The sequence below is a fragment of the Thunnus thynnus genome, chromosome 3 (genome assembly GCF_963924715.1).
Source record: "Thunnus thynnus chromosome 3, fThuThy2.1, whole genome shotgun sequence".
NCBI classification, from domain to species: Eukaryota; Metazoa; Chordata; class Actinopteri; order Scombriformes; family Scombridae; genus Thunnus; species Thunnus thynnus.
This window is the reverse complement of record NC_089519.1, coordinates 38,263,314-38,281,678: the sequence shown is the minus strand read 5'-3', so window position 1 is coordinate 38,281,678 and position 18,365 is coordinate 38,263,314. Positions and strand designations below refer to the sequence as shown.

The following is an 18,365-nucleotide window of genomic DNA, read 5'->3' as shown; positions in this document are numbered from 1 at the left end:
TCTTTCTTAATTATTTCTGTTGTAGTTCACATGACAACAGAGACAGCATTATATTAGTGACAACAGCTGAGGTGTGTGATCGGTCGCACTAAAACAATAAAAAAGGGGTCAAAGAAAGGAGACGGGAAGGTTGGCTTCATAACATTACCTATTCATTAAAAAAAAATGAAAATACTAATATTAAAAATTTAAATTTCATATTTGCAGAAGGTATTTTACACTGTGTCGGCAGATGGATAGATATTTCTTAGGTTTCTTACACTTGATATTTGACTTGATTTTGTTGAGTTTGATTGGTGTGTCTTGTTTATTAACTCTACATTATTTGTTCCTGTTTGATTTATGGTATATTATCTGGGCTCATACAGGATACTCCTCCAATCTCCAAAGGTTTTATGTGGTGCAAAAAAGATTTGTAAGATTGTTGACTATCTCAAACTCCATGAAGACCTCTGTCGTCCTGTTCAGAAAACTTAAGTCTTTCGGTATGTAACATGAATATTAATCAGATGTGTGTTAATATGTAAATGCATTCTTACCATTTTCCCTACAATCATCTTTAAGCAACTTGTAATTCTCTAATTCTTTGGTATACTACTAGACAGCTTGAATGTCTTTGAACTGCATTTGACAGAATGAAACATGGCCATTCCTCACTCAGATATCAAGAACTTGCTTTATTTTCAACATTTTGAAAAGTTGTCATCACATTTTGATTCATGATGTTTAATTCTGTATTTCATTTTCTATTATATATGTATTTCTTTGTTTTTACATAATTATTGTCAGCTCATCAGTGAACTCTTCATTTCAGTTTCTGTGTATTTTGATAAATCATGTTGTATTTGTTAGTTTAGAATTCTCAGCTTGTGTAATTTTTTCTGAAGTTGAATTGAAGTTCACTGTATAAACTTGTGATTTCTTGATCTCTTCTGTCTCATCTGTTTCATTTATATTATCAGTTTATGCTGTTGTATATGTTCACAAAAAAGAATCTAATCTAAATTGGAGGAAAACACAGTGAAGAAAATGTTTTATCAAGTTCATGGTAACGCTTTACATTTCAGCCTGCAACGTACCGTGAAATTCTTCCCAATACATACATGTAGACAACAAGAGAAGAACATGTGAGGTGGGTAACAATCTGGCAACTTAAAAATGATTTATACTGTAGGTATTTTTAACTAACAGGTGCCTATTCTAATACTACAGTGTGACATGTTGTCAAGTTCATTGAAGGTGTTGGAGTCACCATCATGTGTTTGAATGTGCTCTTGTAGTTGTCGAGTTTTCAGATGAAGTGACTCAGCTTTTTATTTCTCTCTGACGCTGATGAGTTGTTTTCAGTGTGAGAACAGAAACGTGATGCTGATTGGCTGCTTGTTTCCTCTGCAGGCTGAACGCCAGCTGATACCAGAGATGCCGGATGATTGACAGCCAAGAACATGATACAGAGAGTCAAATGAAGCTTCTCTACATTTGGAGGATAAACAAAGATATTCATTGTTTATTTCTTTTTGTTAGCTGTTAGAAATTATCCTTTTAGTTTATTTTTGTTATCTCTCCGCATTAATCATTTTAAGTTATTTCACCCCTCTACATGCAATTAAATGTGTAGGTCTTTTCCATTTATTACATTGTTTTGTGCTGCAAAACATCTCTGTACCTGAAAGCACAGCACAATCAGTACTACTATATCTGATATCACAGAAGCTGGTTATCATAGGCACAGACGGGGTCAGAGGTCACTCTATATGTTCAAGGATACGTTCGGTGTATATATGACATCAACTCACTGTGACCTTCACAGACAGCCTGCAGAGTTAAACCCGTCAAACTCACTCACTCTGGTTTGTTATTGCTGTTGAGCTGCTGGAAGCAACTCAGTTTGTCCTCTGTGTTCTTGCCTTTTTTCCTTTTGATTTGGTCACATTCAGACTCTGAACACAGACCAGCTTATAAGCCACATCTCATTAAAACTGCCTCTAGTTCAGCTGAAGATAATATGAGGCTTCAGCTGTCTTTTTTAATCACAAAATGTCATCTTTGTGTTTCCTTACTGAGCCACAGGGAATTTGACTGTAATTTTGGAAGATACTCACTTAATTTGTCAACCTCAGACTGACTATTTTACACAGAATGAGGACAGTGGACTTTGTCCTCCATCTTTCACAGTGTAGTCTCATTAAGCAGACACTATGACTACATCTTCATGAAGCTGGGTAAATTCTAAAACGCCGATTTAAAGCAAAAACAACATACATCCACAGCTAGATTTTAAACTCCTTTCTGCAAATACCTCCATCCACATTAAAATGCCAAAACTGGTAATTCTCCTCCTCCTGAGCATGTGCGGAGGACGGATGAGCCACATAAAACCAGTGTCTTAACCACTGTGAAGCAGGAAGCAGTAAAGGAATTGGTGAAGTCATCTGGAAAGGTCAGTGAAAGGATGAGGATGACACAATAAACAACTTTGGACAAAATATTGTTTACTCCACAACTTGTCATGTAGAATAGCATGAGATGGATCCAGATGAAACCAGAAAACCAAAAACACAATGAGCACAGTCCAACCAATAAAGGCAACCCTTTATGCCCTGAGGGCATCTAGTTGATAATGGCAACCCAGGAATTCAAAGACAGATTCACAAGAGTCTCTAGAGTCAATGACAGAACCATGACATGGGGAAGACACCACCAGGCCGACACCAGCACAGTGAAAACTGGAGCTTGCACTGGCCTGGATGGAGCTAGCACGAGGGGCCCATGGGCTGACATTAGAGATCGATGTGAGCAACTGTACATGGATCTGGTTGGCACAGTGGCAACATGGCCCAAGGAAATGCAGGGATGCTCACCAACAGGCTTGAAGGCTTGTATGGCAAATTGAGGTCCCCCCAGTACGAGACAGGTTTCCAGGAAAGGGTTTGTTTTCACTGAGTCCATGACAAGTTGGATGCTGCTGTCAGGAGAGTAGCAAGAGATGGACCCACATGCAAGACAAACAGCCAGTATGAACAAAAGAATAGCTCTTTAATCAAGATTCAGGCATTCAAGCACAGGAGCACCAAACAAAACAAGACAGAACAAAGGATCCAACAAGACTGAACAGATCAACAGGACTTAAATACAGACAGAACTAATGAAAAAAATATGGAACAATATGGAATAGGCAGAGAACAGGCAGGTAGCTGATTGGCTGGGGAAAACTCTGGGAACAGGGCAGGGCTAACAATGCTGATGCAGAGTAATGGAGGGAAAATCAGAACAGAAACACAGGAGGCAAAAACCCAGAGCAACAGAAAACCAAAAATCTAGAGAAAACAATCCTCCTCATAATTGACCGACTTACACAAACCTGTCAAAGAATATACATGAATATAACCTAAATGCACCTAAGTACACTATTACCTGCAAACTCTCTTATTTACAATTTCATGACGATGCAGTTCTTCAAACATGGCACACAGAGGCTGTAAATGCAAATTATTGAAATCTACAGAAACAAATGTTAAACTCATTAGTCACATTTCACACAACTAGTGTGAAAGCAAACATCAATGTCCTGTACAAGGGCTTTCTCCCACTCAGTCCAGTTTAACAAACAGGGAAAAAGTCTGAGGGCATGAGGTGGGCTGGTGAATAATGGCAACTAAGGAACACAGAGCCAAACTGTGACAGGATCATGACACATGCATGTGTGTGGAACCTGATTGTAGTGGATATACATTTCAGATTGCAAAGTAAAAAAGAAAAGAAAACTAAAATCTTAAAAACATATTTGGTGTCTCACAGCACTTAAAATCACGGACACACGTATGTATGGACACACACTGCATTGACCAAAGCAAAAAAAGTTGGAGGATGGATGATTCCTGTTAGAGTTTGGATGAGATTTTTGAATGATTAATATGACTAATTAAGTTTGTCATCAGTGTGAGTGTTTCCCTACACAGGACGAGACTCTCCCTCCTACAGTGAACACAGAGACACTGAAGAACCAGCCCACCAGAACCTAAACCCAGGATACAGAGGTTCAGTGAATGTGGTGTTGAAGGTGTGGAGGTGGATCAGTGTGTCAGAGGATATTCTGTAGAAAGACAGAGTGCCAGCAGGACAGTCCACATTCACTGCTACTCTGTTAGAGACAGAGGAGGAGGAGAAAGAGGAGGAGGAGGGGAGGACTGTTCTTCTGTTTTTATGCCAGATTGAGTAACAATCATGAGAGCAGCTCAGACTCCAGGACTGATCATTCCCTCCAAGCTTGCTGGCAGGGCTGTCTCCTTTTCTTCTTAATCCTCTGTATGTCACAGCTATATCAACCTCTCCTTCCCACTCGACCTCCCAGTAACAGCGACCAGTCAGACCAGTTGTACACAGCAGCTGTTGACAGTACTCAAACCTTTCTGGATGCTCAGGGTATGGCTGCTTCTCTCTCACCCGTGTCACCTTTCTGTTGTTGTCAGACAGTTTGAGCCTTATGTTCACTGTGTTTGTGTCCAGTGTGAGTTCACAAACATCTGATGAAGAGAACAAGACACAATACAGCAGCAGTTTATCACCTAACACACTTGATGCTTTATTTGCTGCTTTATCAACAGACTGACTGAGTGAGATAAAAACTTAATGACTCATCTTTTTGGATCTTCTTTCAATCCATTAATTGAATGCAGAAAAACAAGCTTTTTTATTTAAACTACTTTAACATGTATTGCCTTGTTTTCATGAACACACACTTACACTTCCTCACACCAGGTTTCAACCTCTGCTCTCCACCATGTTCTACCCTGGAAGGAGTCAGAATGAACCTTCAGATTCATAAATACTTATTTTAACACTTTAATATCCTAAAATTAAAGGTGTAATAGAAACAAAAACTTTATTTTTACACCTATTTCCACTTTTATTCAAATACAAACACAAATATAAATAATTTTGCTGCCTCAACAAATATAGATACAAATACAAATAATGGGCTCTCCACACATCCCTACACACTACATGTTAGGGTGTTACATGGTTTTGGGGCATACACTGATTACATAACTTGCCCACTGCCCCCGCCATTGTTTTGCGTTTTTTTATAGAAATAAAACCCATTCAATTCATTTTTGCATATTAGCTCTCTTAGCGCAGCAGTCATGCTCTTGTTTGTCCCTGCATCTGTGCACCACAGCCTCACTGTCACACACATGCTCTCTCTCTTGACCGCACACTCACTATGCACTGAGCTATTCCAACTTGTATAACAAATTATAGTTTAGAAAACATCTTAACACATATTTGAAAAACTTCTCTGATGCTTATGTCCAGTGGGGAGGTCAACTGAGGCCCAATGGACTGCTGGGCTTGCAATACATTGGCAGAAACTCTGCTGGTCTGATATTAGTTTGCAGGTCACTCTCAGTGGGGACAGGGCCTCTCAGCACATCAGTTAGTGTGACAGATAAACTGTGTGATCTCTTGTTGTCTGTTCATACCTGAGAGTGTCCAGTCTCCAGTGTGGATCCTCCAGTCCAGCAGACAGCAGCTTCACTCCTGAGTCTCCTGGATGATTGTAGCTCAGGTCCAGCTCTCTCAGATGGGTGGGGTTGGATCTCAGAGCTGAGGCCAGAGAAGTACAGCCTTCCACTGTGACCAGACAGCCTGACAGCCTAGAGACAGACAGACAGACAGACGGACACATACACACACACACACACACACACACACACACACACACACACACACACACACACATCAATTCCTGCAGAATTACAGAATATAATGAAATTTCTTCAGTCATTTCTAGATTTATTTTTGCAGAGAATCAGTACTACAGTATATCCTTCAGATGTTCAGAATCTTCACTGACAATAATCTGTATGTTCAGCAATTTTTAAAAAGCCATTTATTAAACTGAAATTGAATCAGACCTGAGAGTTTCCATTGTACAGTGTGGATTCTCAAGTCCAGCAGAGAGTAGCTTCACTCCTGAATCCTGCAAGTCATTGTTACTCAGATCCAGCTCTCTCAGACTAGAGGACTGGGAGCTGAGAGTATCTTTTTCTCTCACTAACTCTCCTTCTGTGAGAGCTTTAAACTCTATGTGAAAAAACAGCCCTTTCAATCATTTGAATGGGGCGGCATGTTGTGCAATGAGGGTGCCATCACAAAGAGCTCAGCAAAACACTGCTGTGGTCATTCAGCAAAAAAGTTGAACTGGGCTCAAGTTTTGTCACAATGCAATGTCATCCAGCGAAGTGCTGGATGGACTAATCACTTAAATCCAAGCACACGTTCATAGTGGACTTTATAATGTGATACTATACTATGTGAATATGTGAAACTATATTTTAGGTTGTATTTGCATTTTCATAATGCAAATAACTCAGTTTAAATGAAAACTACAAGCCTTTCAGCCCACGACTTTTCCTAAATATGTGTTTTTGATGTTTTTTGAAGCCTAGAAGGTGATCAAATAAAACCTACAAGATTTCTGAGCATTTATACCTCTGACTGCATTTACTATATATCACATTATTACAAAATTAAGTAAGTTTTTCCCCCTCTTGTACTTATTTGTCCATTTGGACGGGAGACATGCAGCAGTAAATAAATCAATGCGAATTATGAAAAAATTACGCAGAAAAACAAAAAATTGTACATTGGCACAGGACATTGAAAATTTCCAGTAACTTCATCAAACAAATGCATTATTGATGTACTTGTGAACACATTATGGTCTTCGGGTGACAAGTCTTTATATTGTCATGATTTTACAGCCTCTGTCAATTAGAGCCAGTCAACACGCAGGGGGGAGTCCCTCCTGATGTGTGGCGTGTTTTTCCAGGGGGAATCCCAGGCCTCCTTCAGTCTTTGGCTGAGGTATTAGGTCTTTCATTGCGTGTAAAATAATGTTAACTCATCTGAGGCACTGGATAAGAGGTTTCAGGATCTGGACAGTAGGTTTACTTTGTTATTTTCATACGTCTATTATTTTGGCACCACACGGTAATTTGAATGTCTAGTTGGTCTTATGGGTGGCTGCTAGAGTGTATTACATTTTGACAGGTAAGATTAGTGCCACCAGTTAGGTATTTATTTAGTTTCTGTCAGCTGTTTTTCAGCTTTAGTGAGTCAGTGGGAATCTGTTGGGTTATGAAGTGTTTTGTTTTATTTATTTAATGATTTGGTGCCACCGGCAGCCCCTCCCTTTGATCCTCGCCTCACTTGACTCCTTTCTCTTTATTTACCTTTTGAGCAGAAAGCTCGTAAATTTTTAATATTTGAGGTACAATAAATGGCAGTGCTTGCCTGACTAATTCTGCATGTTGCTACCCTTATTCCTAGACACCTGCAGGCAGGGTTGTAACAACATGAACAATTACATTACATTTACTGTTGCAGCGCCTGCAGGGAGTGCTAAAATGCTGGCGGTACCAGTGTTAAATGACATGCTCCCACCAACACAGCCCTTACATTGTTTTAACTCAGGGCTGTTTTCAGTCTGAACGCTACCTTAGTCTACTTGTCTATTTGCCTGTAACTTTCTTACCAAGGTTTTTCTCTTCAAAGAATGATGTTCTGTGAACAACACATCCATTCCTTTCAGAATAAGAAAACTAAAGCTTATGGTGTTAACATGATTTCAGCATTTAGGCAAGCAAAGGATTTATGCAGATCAAGCTATTCTCCATTCATTTCAGATATTTTGGTTAAAAAGGCGCTTTCAGCTGTTTACATTGTTCCCAATGTTTCCTTGAACCTCCTCATCTCTCTCACTCTCTTCATGCTGAGTTGAATAAAATGCAGACTACAAGACTTTGAAAATCACAAACAAGGAATGTTTAAAATCAACTTTTATCTTCAGAAATCAGACAGAATGAGTGCTCCCCACAAATATCTCGGGGGAAACTCATTTAACTACTAACTTATTGTATTTGCCTCAGTATTCCAGTGAGCCATCTTTGATATCAACACCTTCTTCTCTGATCAGAGCTGCTGAACCTGCTGCTCTTTCTCACTCAGTTTCAGAGGCATGTGTATATTTTGGGCATCTTTGATACATCTTATTATGTTGCTCCATCTTCCTTTCATTTCCATTGAAGCCCATTTAGTTATTCCTGTTCCGTTAATAATATTATAAGACTGGTGGCTGTGTGCTGCACTATTTATGTGTGTGCATATTGTATCTCCACTCCTTCCTTGACTCCCACACCTAAATGGGTGGGTGGAGAATGATAGGGACTATGAGGACAGGTGAGGTGAGTGACTGGCTGCCATGGGAAGTAGACAGAATGTGCAAGACAAATTACACCGAGCCATTAAACTGAGGACCATTAAAGCCATTTAAGCTATTAGCCCCACCCCCATCCCCCCACCCCACCCAACCCTCACTCAATATGCTGCAGTTTCGGTGTTCTTAACTTAGGAAATTATTCCTATCCCAAAAAATATTTAGGAGAGCTCCAGAGGAGTTCTCACCTGTTAACAATGTGAAAACCACACCAACAAATACAAATTACAGCAGCTTTACCTTCACTCTGACTGCTGTCAGTGGAAAGTTCAGGAAGAGGATGAAGAGGACGAGTCTGAGAGGAAAAAGGTCCTTTGTTCTCTGAAGCCTCCCGATCATCACTGACATCTACTGAGAGAAAGATCATCAGTAATCAGTAAAATATAATAATGTGCAATTTAATTATGACAATGATGTAACAGCACTTTTGTCAATAAAGCTGCTTCGAATGGAGAATTGCTCCATCAGAGGGGAAGTGAAGACTTTTTTACTGATAGTGAAAGCAGAGCTGTTTGTATTAATCATGGTGGACAGATGAAGGTCGTCTGTGTGAATGTGGAAGTTCTTCAGTATTAAAACAAATAAATAACATCAACGTAGCATTTCTGTCCAACCTCTGCAGTCTGGATGTGACAGATGGCATCTTGTGTGTTAATATCTTGTTGCATAAGATAGTTGCAGTATCAAAATTCACGTCTCACCCAGCAGTGATATCATGTTTCTCTCTTCCTGTGACTGACCTTCCGGTCCTGAGCTGCTGTCTGATAAACTCTGCAGCAGATCATTCCTGTTGATCTTCTTTAAAAGCTTCTTGGTCACCTCCACAGCTCCAGGAAGTTGGTAGGTCTGCACCATCAGATCCACAGTGTCCCGTCTCTCTGCCTTCTCCAGCTGGGATGCTTTGATGGCTTGGTGGCCTTCCAGACTCTCATCCTTTAGGAATCACTTGAAGTCCTCAAATTCTTTCTCTATCAAATCCTCCAGAGTGTTCAACAGGTCCTCCTTCATCTTCATTTCTCCCTGTAAAAATCACAGAATATTTTGAATGACATTCCATTTCCACAAACACTAGTCCACAGCCATATTTTCTATTGTGCCCCCATGGTCATCTCTCAACATAAGTATATATATACTGTCTGTATGTATGTTTGTATGGGGCCAGAACAGTGAGATTTACATTTTGGCATCGGAAATAAAATTTAGCATTCAAAACAAAGCTGAACTGAAAAAGAAAACTTTGGCATTGAAACATTTGTACTGAAAAACATTGTATTGGCACTGAAAAAAAATTCCACTGAAAAATAAAATACAGACATTAAAAAATTACAATCTTAAAATATTATTATCTCATTTTATTTTGATATTTTTTGGATAAAGATGTGTTTTTCAATGTCAATCTTCAGATTTTGTCTTCATGTCTGTCTTTTTTCAGTGACAGATTCAGTGTCACTGGTTTTCAGTTTCATCTTTCTGTCACCGTTATGACATAGAGAGGAGGGCCCTTACTGGGCCTACGTTACCCAGTGTGCCTTGCAGTGCAACAAAGATTAGATACCCAAGTGTGATGGCATCATGGTATCTCATGGATATCTCACTTTATTAAGATTAAATTTTTTTTCAGGTGAGAAAGTAACCATGTAGATTCCAAATATGTGGTCAGTTAATCCAAATAAGCCAGTAAGTAAGTAAGTCAGTAAGTCAGTCATTTCATCTGCTAGCAGCCCGAGTCCTGCGTCATCTTGGGGATGACATGATCGGATGAACTGATCTGTGCAGCTCTTTGGTGATTCACCGCTGGTTCTAATGTTTCCGCAGCATTTTGATATATGATATACAGTACAGACCAAAAGTTTGGACACACCTTCTCATTCAAAGAGTTTTCTTTATTTTCATGACTATGAAAATTGTAGATTCACACTGAAGGCATCAAAACTATGAATTAACACATGTGGAATTATATACTTAACAAAAAAGTGTGAAACAACTGAAAATATGTCTTATATTCTAGTTTCTTCAAAGTAGCCACCTTTTGCTTTGATTACTGCTTCGCACACTCTTGGCATTCTCTTGATGAGCTTCAAGAGGTAGTCACCTGAAATGGTCTTCCAACAGTCTTGAAGGAGTTCCCAGAGATGCTTAGCACTTGTTGGCCCTTTTGCCTTCACTCTGTGGTCCAGCTCACCCCGAACCATCTCGATTGGGTTCAGGTCTGGTGACTGTGGAGGCCAGGTCATCTGGCGCAGCACCCCATCACTCTCCTTCTTGGTCAAATAGCCCTTACAAAGCCTGGAGGTGTGTTTGGGGTCATTTTCCTGTTGAAAAATAAATGATGGTCCAACTAAACGCAAACCGGATGGAATAGCATGCCGCTGCAAGATGCTGTGGTAGCCATGCTGGTTCAGTATGCCTTCAATTTGGAATAAATCCCCAACAGTGTCACCAGCAAAGCACCCCCACACCATCACACCTCCTCCTCCATGCTTCACGGTGGGAACCAGGCATGTAGAGTCCATCCGTTCACCTTTTCTGCGTCGCACAAAGACACGGTGGTTGGAACCAAAGATCTCAAATTTGGACTCATCAGACCAAAGCACAGATTTCCACTGGTTTAATGTCCATTCCTTGTGTTCTTTAGCCCAAACAAGTCTCTTCTGCTTGTTGCCTGTCCTTAGCAATGGTTTCCTAGCAGCTATTCTACCATGAAGGCCTGATTCACACAGTCTCCTCTTAACAGTTGTTCTAGAGATGTGTCTGCTGCTAGAACTCTGTGTGGCATTGACCTGGTCTCTAATCTGAGCTGCTGTTAACCTGCGATGTCTGAGGCTGGTGACTCGGATGAACTTATCCTCCGCAGCAGAGGTGACTCTTGGTCTTCCTTTCCTGGGGCGGTCCTCATGTGAGCCAGTTTCTTTGTACCGCTTGATGGTTTTTGCAACTGCACTTGGGGACACTTTCAAAGTTTTCCCAATTTTTCGGACTGACTGACCTTCAGTTCTTAAAGTAATGATGGCCACTCGTTTTTCTTTACTTAACTGCTTTTTTCTTGCCATAATACAAATCCTAACAGTCTATTCAGTAGGACTATCAGCTGTGTATCCACCTGACTTCTGCACAACACAACTGATGGTCCCAACCCCATTTATAAGGCAAGAAATCCCACTTATTAAACCTGACAGGGCACACCTGTGAAGTGAAAACCATTTCAGCTGACTACCTCTTGAAGCTCATCAAGAGAATGCAGAGTGTGTGCAAAGCAGTAATCAGAGCAAAAGGTGGCTACTTTGAAGAAACTAGAATATAAGGCTGTTTTGCGGTTGTTTTGCACTTTTTTGTTAAGTACATATTTCCACATGTGTTAATTCATAGTTTTGATGCCTTCAGTGTGAATCTACAATGTCAATAGTCATGAAAAGAAAGGAAACTCATTGAATGAGAAGGTGTGTCCAAACTTTTGGTCTGTACTGTAATTCCTCTTGGAAGATAAATGTTGGCGTCACAGATGAATTATAGGTGCCTCGTTAGTATGAAAGTAAACTGAAGCTTCATGTTATTTCAGGAGAGAACAGCAGCGCTGCCTATGGGGCTCTATGTGTACTGATATCACCACATTTACAGAAATATAAATGTATTAAAATAGGTCAGTCTATATTAAATTTGGTTTTATTTTATTAAGTGTCTTCTCATCCTCAGAAGTTTGTAATCCTGAGTTGAACTTGTCCAGTTCTCAACACACTGGCGCCAGAATAGGGGGGACAATGAGACTTTTTGCCCCCCCCCCTCTATCAGGTGTTATGGTAATAAAGTGGTAACATCTAAAGACCTTTACAAGTAAAAGTCCTGATGAAAAACACTACTACAGTAAAAGTACATAAGTATTATGAGCTTGATGTAGTTGAAGTATTGCAGTAAAATAGTGGTTTGGTCCCTCTGACTGATATATTATTATATATGACATCATTAGATCATTAATACTGAAGCATCAGTGTTAGAGCAGCATGTTACTGTTGTAGCTGCTGGAGGTGGAGCGCTATATGTTTAATCTCTGATCCTGCCTAGTTCCCTTCTGGATTCTGCTGACTGCTGCTTGTTATCAACCTCTGCCTTGAATAAAAACACATTTAAAAAAAAACAACTTTTATCTTACCTACTCTGTTGCTGAGTCTTGCTTTTGAGTCTAAACATCACCTACCAGAAACATTGGAAAATCATAAATGTATTGCACATGGATGGATCACTGAGGCAATAGAAATGATTAAGTTAGAAAAGGCACCCAGCTAGCATGGAACATTCCCATAACACTGGCTAATATTACCTACAAGATCTAATAATGGTTTAAAGAAAGTGATTTAATCTAATGTTCAAATACCGTTTTAAGAATGTTTATCAATTCAAATAATCAAACTTTAAATGCTAACTAAGACATAATGTTTTAATTACAACATTCTGAGGATGTTTTAGGGACATTGTTGATGTAACAGATTATAAAATGTTCTTTTATAAAACATTCCCACAATGTTACATGATAACAAAGAAATAACATTCTCAAAGCAACATTCTAAAAGTGTTTTCAGGATGTTATTCAGGCCCGAGACAGACAGAATAGGGTGTTTGTGCCAGAGTGCTTTACAACAAACAGAATTGAGCAGAGGTTATTGTAAAACAGAGGTTCTTAAATATATACAAACATTGCCGTGATCAGATCAGCTCAGATGTGTATACTCATCATTAGTCCCTCAGATCAGAGATCTGTACACGAAGCATATCTTTTTGTTACCTAGCTTCACCGAACCTAACACTGGCCATCCAGATAACCAGTACTATGATACTGGCTATGAACCTGGTCATTCAACTCCTTCCTTATCCAGCTATGACCATATTCATGTGAAAAAGGCAGGGTTGTCAAGTACCTGCGGTAAACTTCTTTTTCAATGAAGTTAAATGTAAACAATAGCCAGTAATCATACAACAGGATAAGAAGATGTAAAAACAATAGAAATAATTTCCACATATTAAAAGTAGACTAAGGCTTAAAATATGTGTAGGATGATGGAGAAACCATTCTGTCACTCCAGGGAGAAAATCAACTTAAACAATTAAAAGGCAGCTTTCCTTACCGCTGTCGCCAAGTGCTTGCTCATGGGGGTATTGTTGAGTCTCTGCTCTATGCGAAAAGTGCTCTAAGATGACTTTTGTTGTGATTTGGCACCATATAAATAAAAATTGATTGATTGATTGACAAGAGTGAAAACCCACACCCGTGTCACCCTCTAATTGTGATCCCTACAAATTCTTAATCTGATCTGCACTTGCACACACACAGGCATCACACACGTACCCAACAAACATATCAAACACATGCACATTAGACCTCTCCAAGCCCCCCTCTAATCTATCTTCACCCCCACTTTCTTCTTTTTTTTTTCTTTTTTGCCTTGAATTTTGCCTTGATCAGTCTGTTTTGCCTTCATCTACAGGTTTGCTTATATTTTTACTTTAACATAGTGTCCTATAGCATTGTCTATCTGAAAAATATGACAACTATTAATATCTATATTATCTGTTCATACATTATGTACTGTCATTCCATGTTGATAAATATTATTATTATCATCATCTTTATGCCATTATAGAAACTGTTATTAGGTGAGTTAGTACACCGGCCAGTATTGATATAAAGTTAAGAATGACAGGATATATAAATATTATTATACTGAATAAATATGTTTATAGAATGATGATTATGATATTGATTACTGTAGATAACTTATGTAACATTGGAAAATAATTGTGTGGACTATTACATGGACTAAAAATGTGATACTATCACTTATTCACTTATCACTCTTCATTAATAAATGTCTGTTGGTTTATTTTTTCTTTTTTTCTTTTTTTTCTCTTTTTTTCCTCCCTGCCTCTTGCCATGGAATCAAGAAGTATCAAGTATCATTTATCATTTCTTCTTCTTTGTTTGTTTATTTCAAAGTTTAAAATGTTTATTACTCTAAAATAGATGTGTTTATTTATTCATTTAATTGTTGTGTGTATGCAGATATTGCTACTCCCTTTCTTTTTTTCTGGATCCAGTTTATTTGTAAACTATTTTTTTCATATAAGTAAGACTAGACTAATAAGGAGACAAGAATATACTGGATAGCCGAGGTAGAGGACAGAGCATAAGCCATATGGGATAGCACTGTGCAAATGACAAACGTGTGTCAAGGCCAACTCCCTGACTCCACAGCACTAAAGACTTAGGTGAGTGTCAGCATCTAGGCCCAATCCCTGACTACATGACACACAAACAGGAAGGTAACAAACCCTTTCCATTAAACAAACTGGATACAAAGCATGAACCTAGAGTGCAGAATCTTAATGTGCATTAACAAAACCAAAAGGTAGTCCACACAACTAAACTGGGCCTTCCTCACTCTAGGCTCATAAATACAAGTACTAACTAATACTAACTAAGCTCAACCTTGATCTTCAGGAAGCTAGTGATGAGGGGTATTTATTCACTGTAAACCAGTGGGTCCAATAAGCACCTGCTATGCAGTTACTTCCAGAAAGCCACAAACATGATCCTGAGCATATAGCTCTACCCACTTTCACTGCCACTTTAAGAGGTCAAGCTGAAACAAACTCTGCCAGAGCCAAAATTTAGTGGGAAAAACTCCATTAACAATCGACATCTTAAACCAAAATGCACAATAGATAAGCACTTACCAAATTTCAACCGAATGAAACAAAAAAGGACAAAAGACTACATATTTGCTCTCCCCAAAAACAGAATAAAACTCATGTGATACTCAAATTGGTAACCAGGTAGGCAGACAAAGGACTAAGACAGAGGACTAAGTCTGTCTGGAGAAGGTCATCACATAACTCACCTGTTCTGTAACCACCATTATTCACAATAAAAAAAAAGTAAACATAAAAATTTAAAAAAAGAAAAAAAAAGACATGTATTTAACACTCACAGAGAAACAGTTGTCTTTTTCCTGACTGAGGTCTTGTTGATTGTTGATTCTCCTGCAGACTGAGAGAGCTGAATCTGAGGAGTCTTTATGAGCCGGTGAGCAGAGCTGAGAGACACAACATGAAGAATGATGAACACCTCAAACAGGAACTAAACCTTAACATTTCCTTATACGAGAAAAAAAGCATGGTTGGTTAAAAGCCGACCAGTATGTTGTGTCACTACACTCATGAAATGTGGGTGTGACTTTGGCCTATTTAAGTTTTTTTTTTCTCATCTGTTCAGTGACCACATCCTGTTACTGTAGCTGACACACAGACTGCTGCAACACATCTAAACAGCACAGAGACACTAAATTTATTCACCTGCATCGTATCAGGATGGAGACAAATATCTCAAACCATGGACACATAGAACCAAATCTGTCTGGATCGACACCACTAGAAAGAAAACACAGAAGTCTAAACTGAACAAATCTAAATGTAAGAGACAAACATCTAAGGCAGGTCAAAACATAGGCAGCAAACAATAATGATAGTAAATTTGATTTTAAGCACCTTTCAGATAAACCAAGGACACAATAATAATAATAATAATAATAATAATAATAATAATAATAATAATAATAATAATAATAACAATAATAATAATAATAATATTGTATGGGACATCAAGAGAATATTCACCTAAAACTGCAGATACCAAATCTTCAGTTAGATGGCAAATAGTACCAAATGATTTAACAGATTTTCAGTTGAACTCACATGAAGCCAGAGAGACAGTCAGTGATACAGCACCCATCTCAGACCAAGCAGCCACAAGCCGAAATGAGGAAGTTAACCGCCCCTTCTCTCACTCAAAGAAAAGATAACACAGAGCAGCCATCTGCAGCTCAAAATGCTCACACTGTGTCAAAACTAGAAAGAAGAGGAAGCTTTATTCTAATTTAAAAACATATTGAGAATTCGGAGCATGACCTCAGAGTATCTACAATGAGAGTAGGGCAATTTGTTCCCGTAGACAATGCAGGAATATTGATTATTCCCGTCCGTCCACAATGCCCAGTAGATGATGATCACGATAGATAAATCCGAGATGCAGCAGGTGAGAGATCGCTCGAAAAAAGAGAAATGAGAGACATCAATACCCGGGACAGAGAGGACAGAATCTGTCTAAAGCAGCATATCCAGTCAGGCAGGATGTATATCGCCAGGGCAGGAATCAGCCTAGAGCATTCAAGCAGGGGAAATATCAACAATTAACTGATGAAAAATCTCAAAAACCCCCACAAACTCTGCAAGTTAGAAGTTACACTGAAGATAGAATGGGCAAATCTCCCACTAGATCAGAAAAAAAGCCATTCAGGAAGCGCAAAAAATCACTAGAGCTCCACAAGAGGCACAATCTTCAAAAAACTAGGAACGGTGAGCATCTCTAAAGATGAAAGACCCATCTTGTACAAAATAGCAACTAAAGCTTTTGAGGCAGAGTCACAGTTAAATACTAACATTAACGGTGAGGAATTTGTTTTGGACACAGGTGCTCATATCAGTTGTTTTCCTGAAGAAGAGTTAACTGGTAGACAAAAACACATAGGATTAGGAAATGCTTAACGTGGAGTACTCACAGGAGTCCAAGCAGAAAAAGCTTTAGTTTCCTTAAAAGATATAGATCATGGCGAACCTATACCATTTAAGTGGATGAAAGAAATTGATAATGATGCATTAAAATGTAAATTAGTGGAAGAAAGCAACACCCAATTCAAAGATAACTTAAAAGAAATTTTGGAGTTAATGAATCCCTCTTGTTTCAAAAATGACTCTGGCACACCATTCGAGGGGGCGTCCCCCCTCGACAACCACAACATCCGCTTCCTCCTGAGTGCATAGAAGCGTTGAGCAAGACGATTGAGGAACTAGGGAAACTAGATTTAATAACTCGCCTTGAAAATGCTGACACAAACACACCTATTATGGGAGTGAAAAAAACAGATGAAACCTGGAGATTGGTTCATATTTTTTTTTGCTTTAAACTACTCTTGATTTGGCAAATAGTTTTTGGTCCATTCCAATGTGTCCAGCTTCAACAGCAAAAACTGCATTTACTTGGAAAAGGCACAGCTATGGATGGAAGAGACTAGTACAAGGTTTGTCTTCTGCACCCAATGTCATTTAATCTGTAGTAAAAGACATCTTAGAGGGGCTCCCCGTTAAGATCTACATTGATGATGTATATTTTACAAATGACAGTGAAGAGGAACATTTGGATCTACTGAAAAAAGTTATCATTTGCCTCATTGAAGCAGGTTTCAAAATATGTGAGATAGCTAAACATTTACTGAAATTTCTAGGATTTGATATAACAGAGACTGGAAAAGCAGTGACACCAGAGTACAAAGAAAGCATCAACCAGCTAAAAGATCTATCTACCCAAAAAGAAATAGAAGTCTGCCTAGGAAAGGGAGAATATGTAGCAAATCATGTGAGGGCCATTACATAAGCTAAAAGGAGCATTACAACAGGAAAAGGTTCTCACCGAACAACAACATTACTGCGTGGTACAAACTTAAAGATGCAATACTAAACGCTGTTGATCTTGAAAAAAGAATTCCAGAGAAAAATCTGATTGTAAAAACCCACTTAGAGATGATGATCTTTGATATATAAAAACCAAGGCTCAGAGCAAGCATGCATTATGTTCAGCTACACATTTAAACCTGCAGAAGAGAAGTTTACACCTCATGAAAAACCCTGACAGGAGTATACAGATATTATGGAGCTTTAAAAGAATTAGCACAGGGAGCAACAATATTCATTTTTTCTCCGTTTCCCTCTTGCAGTACAGCTTCAAAATTCAAACTTGTAGACACAAACACACACACACACACACACACACACACACACACACACACACACACACACACACATCACAGCCAACATTGACAATAATGTTCACATTATGATTACATTATGCCAGAATGACATTCATTAATTCTCTGTCTTATCAGTGTCCCTTGACTTGTTTGTGTTTGTATGGGCCATGTGGTCATGTGGTAAACACAGATCTGATCAAACAAAATAATATCATTGCTCAATCAATTCAACCTAA

General features: G+C 38.8%; 1 protein-coding gene across 1 annotated transcript in view; it reads right to left on the bottom strand.

Annotated features, from left to right (window-relative positions):
* Positions 1–3,814: 3,814 nt before the first annotated feature.
* Positions 3,815–18,365, bottom strand: part of LOC137180506 (NLR family CARD domain-containing protein 3-like) — a 28,199-nt gene continuing 13,648 nt past the window's right edge. The window contains exons 5-7 of the mRNA XM_067585894.1: positions 5,484–5,657; positions 4,744–4,790; positions 3,815–4,523 (exon numbers count right to left, since the gene is read on the bottom strand). Of these exons, the coding sequence (XP_067441995.1) occupies positions 3,976–4,523; positions 4,744–4,790; positions 5,484–5,657 (769 nt within the window). The 3' untranslated portion in view covers positions 3,815–3,975. The remainder of the gene's footprint in view (positions 4,524–4,743; positions 4,791–5,483; positions 5,658–18,365) is intronic.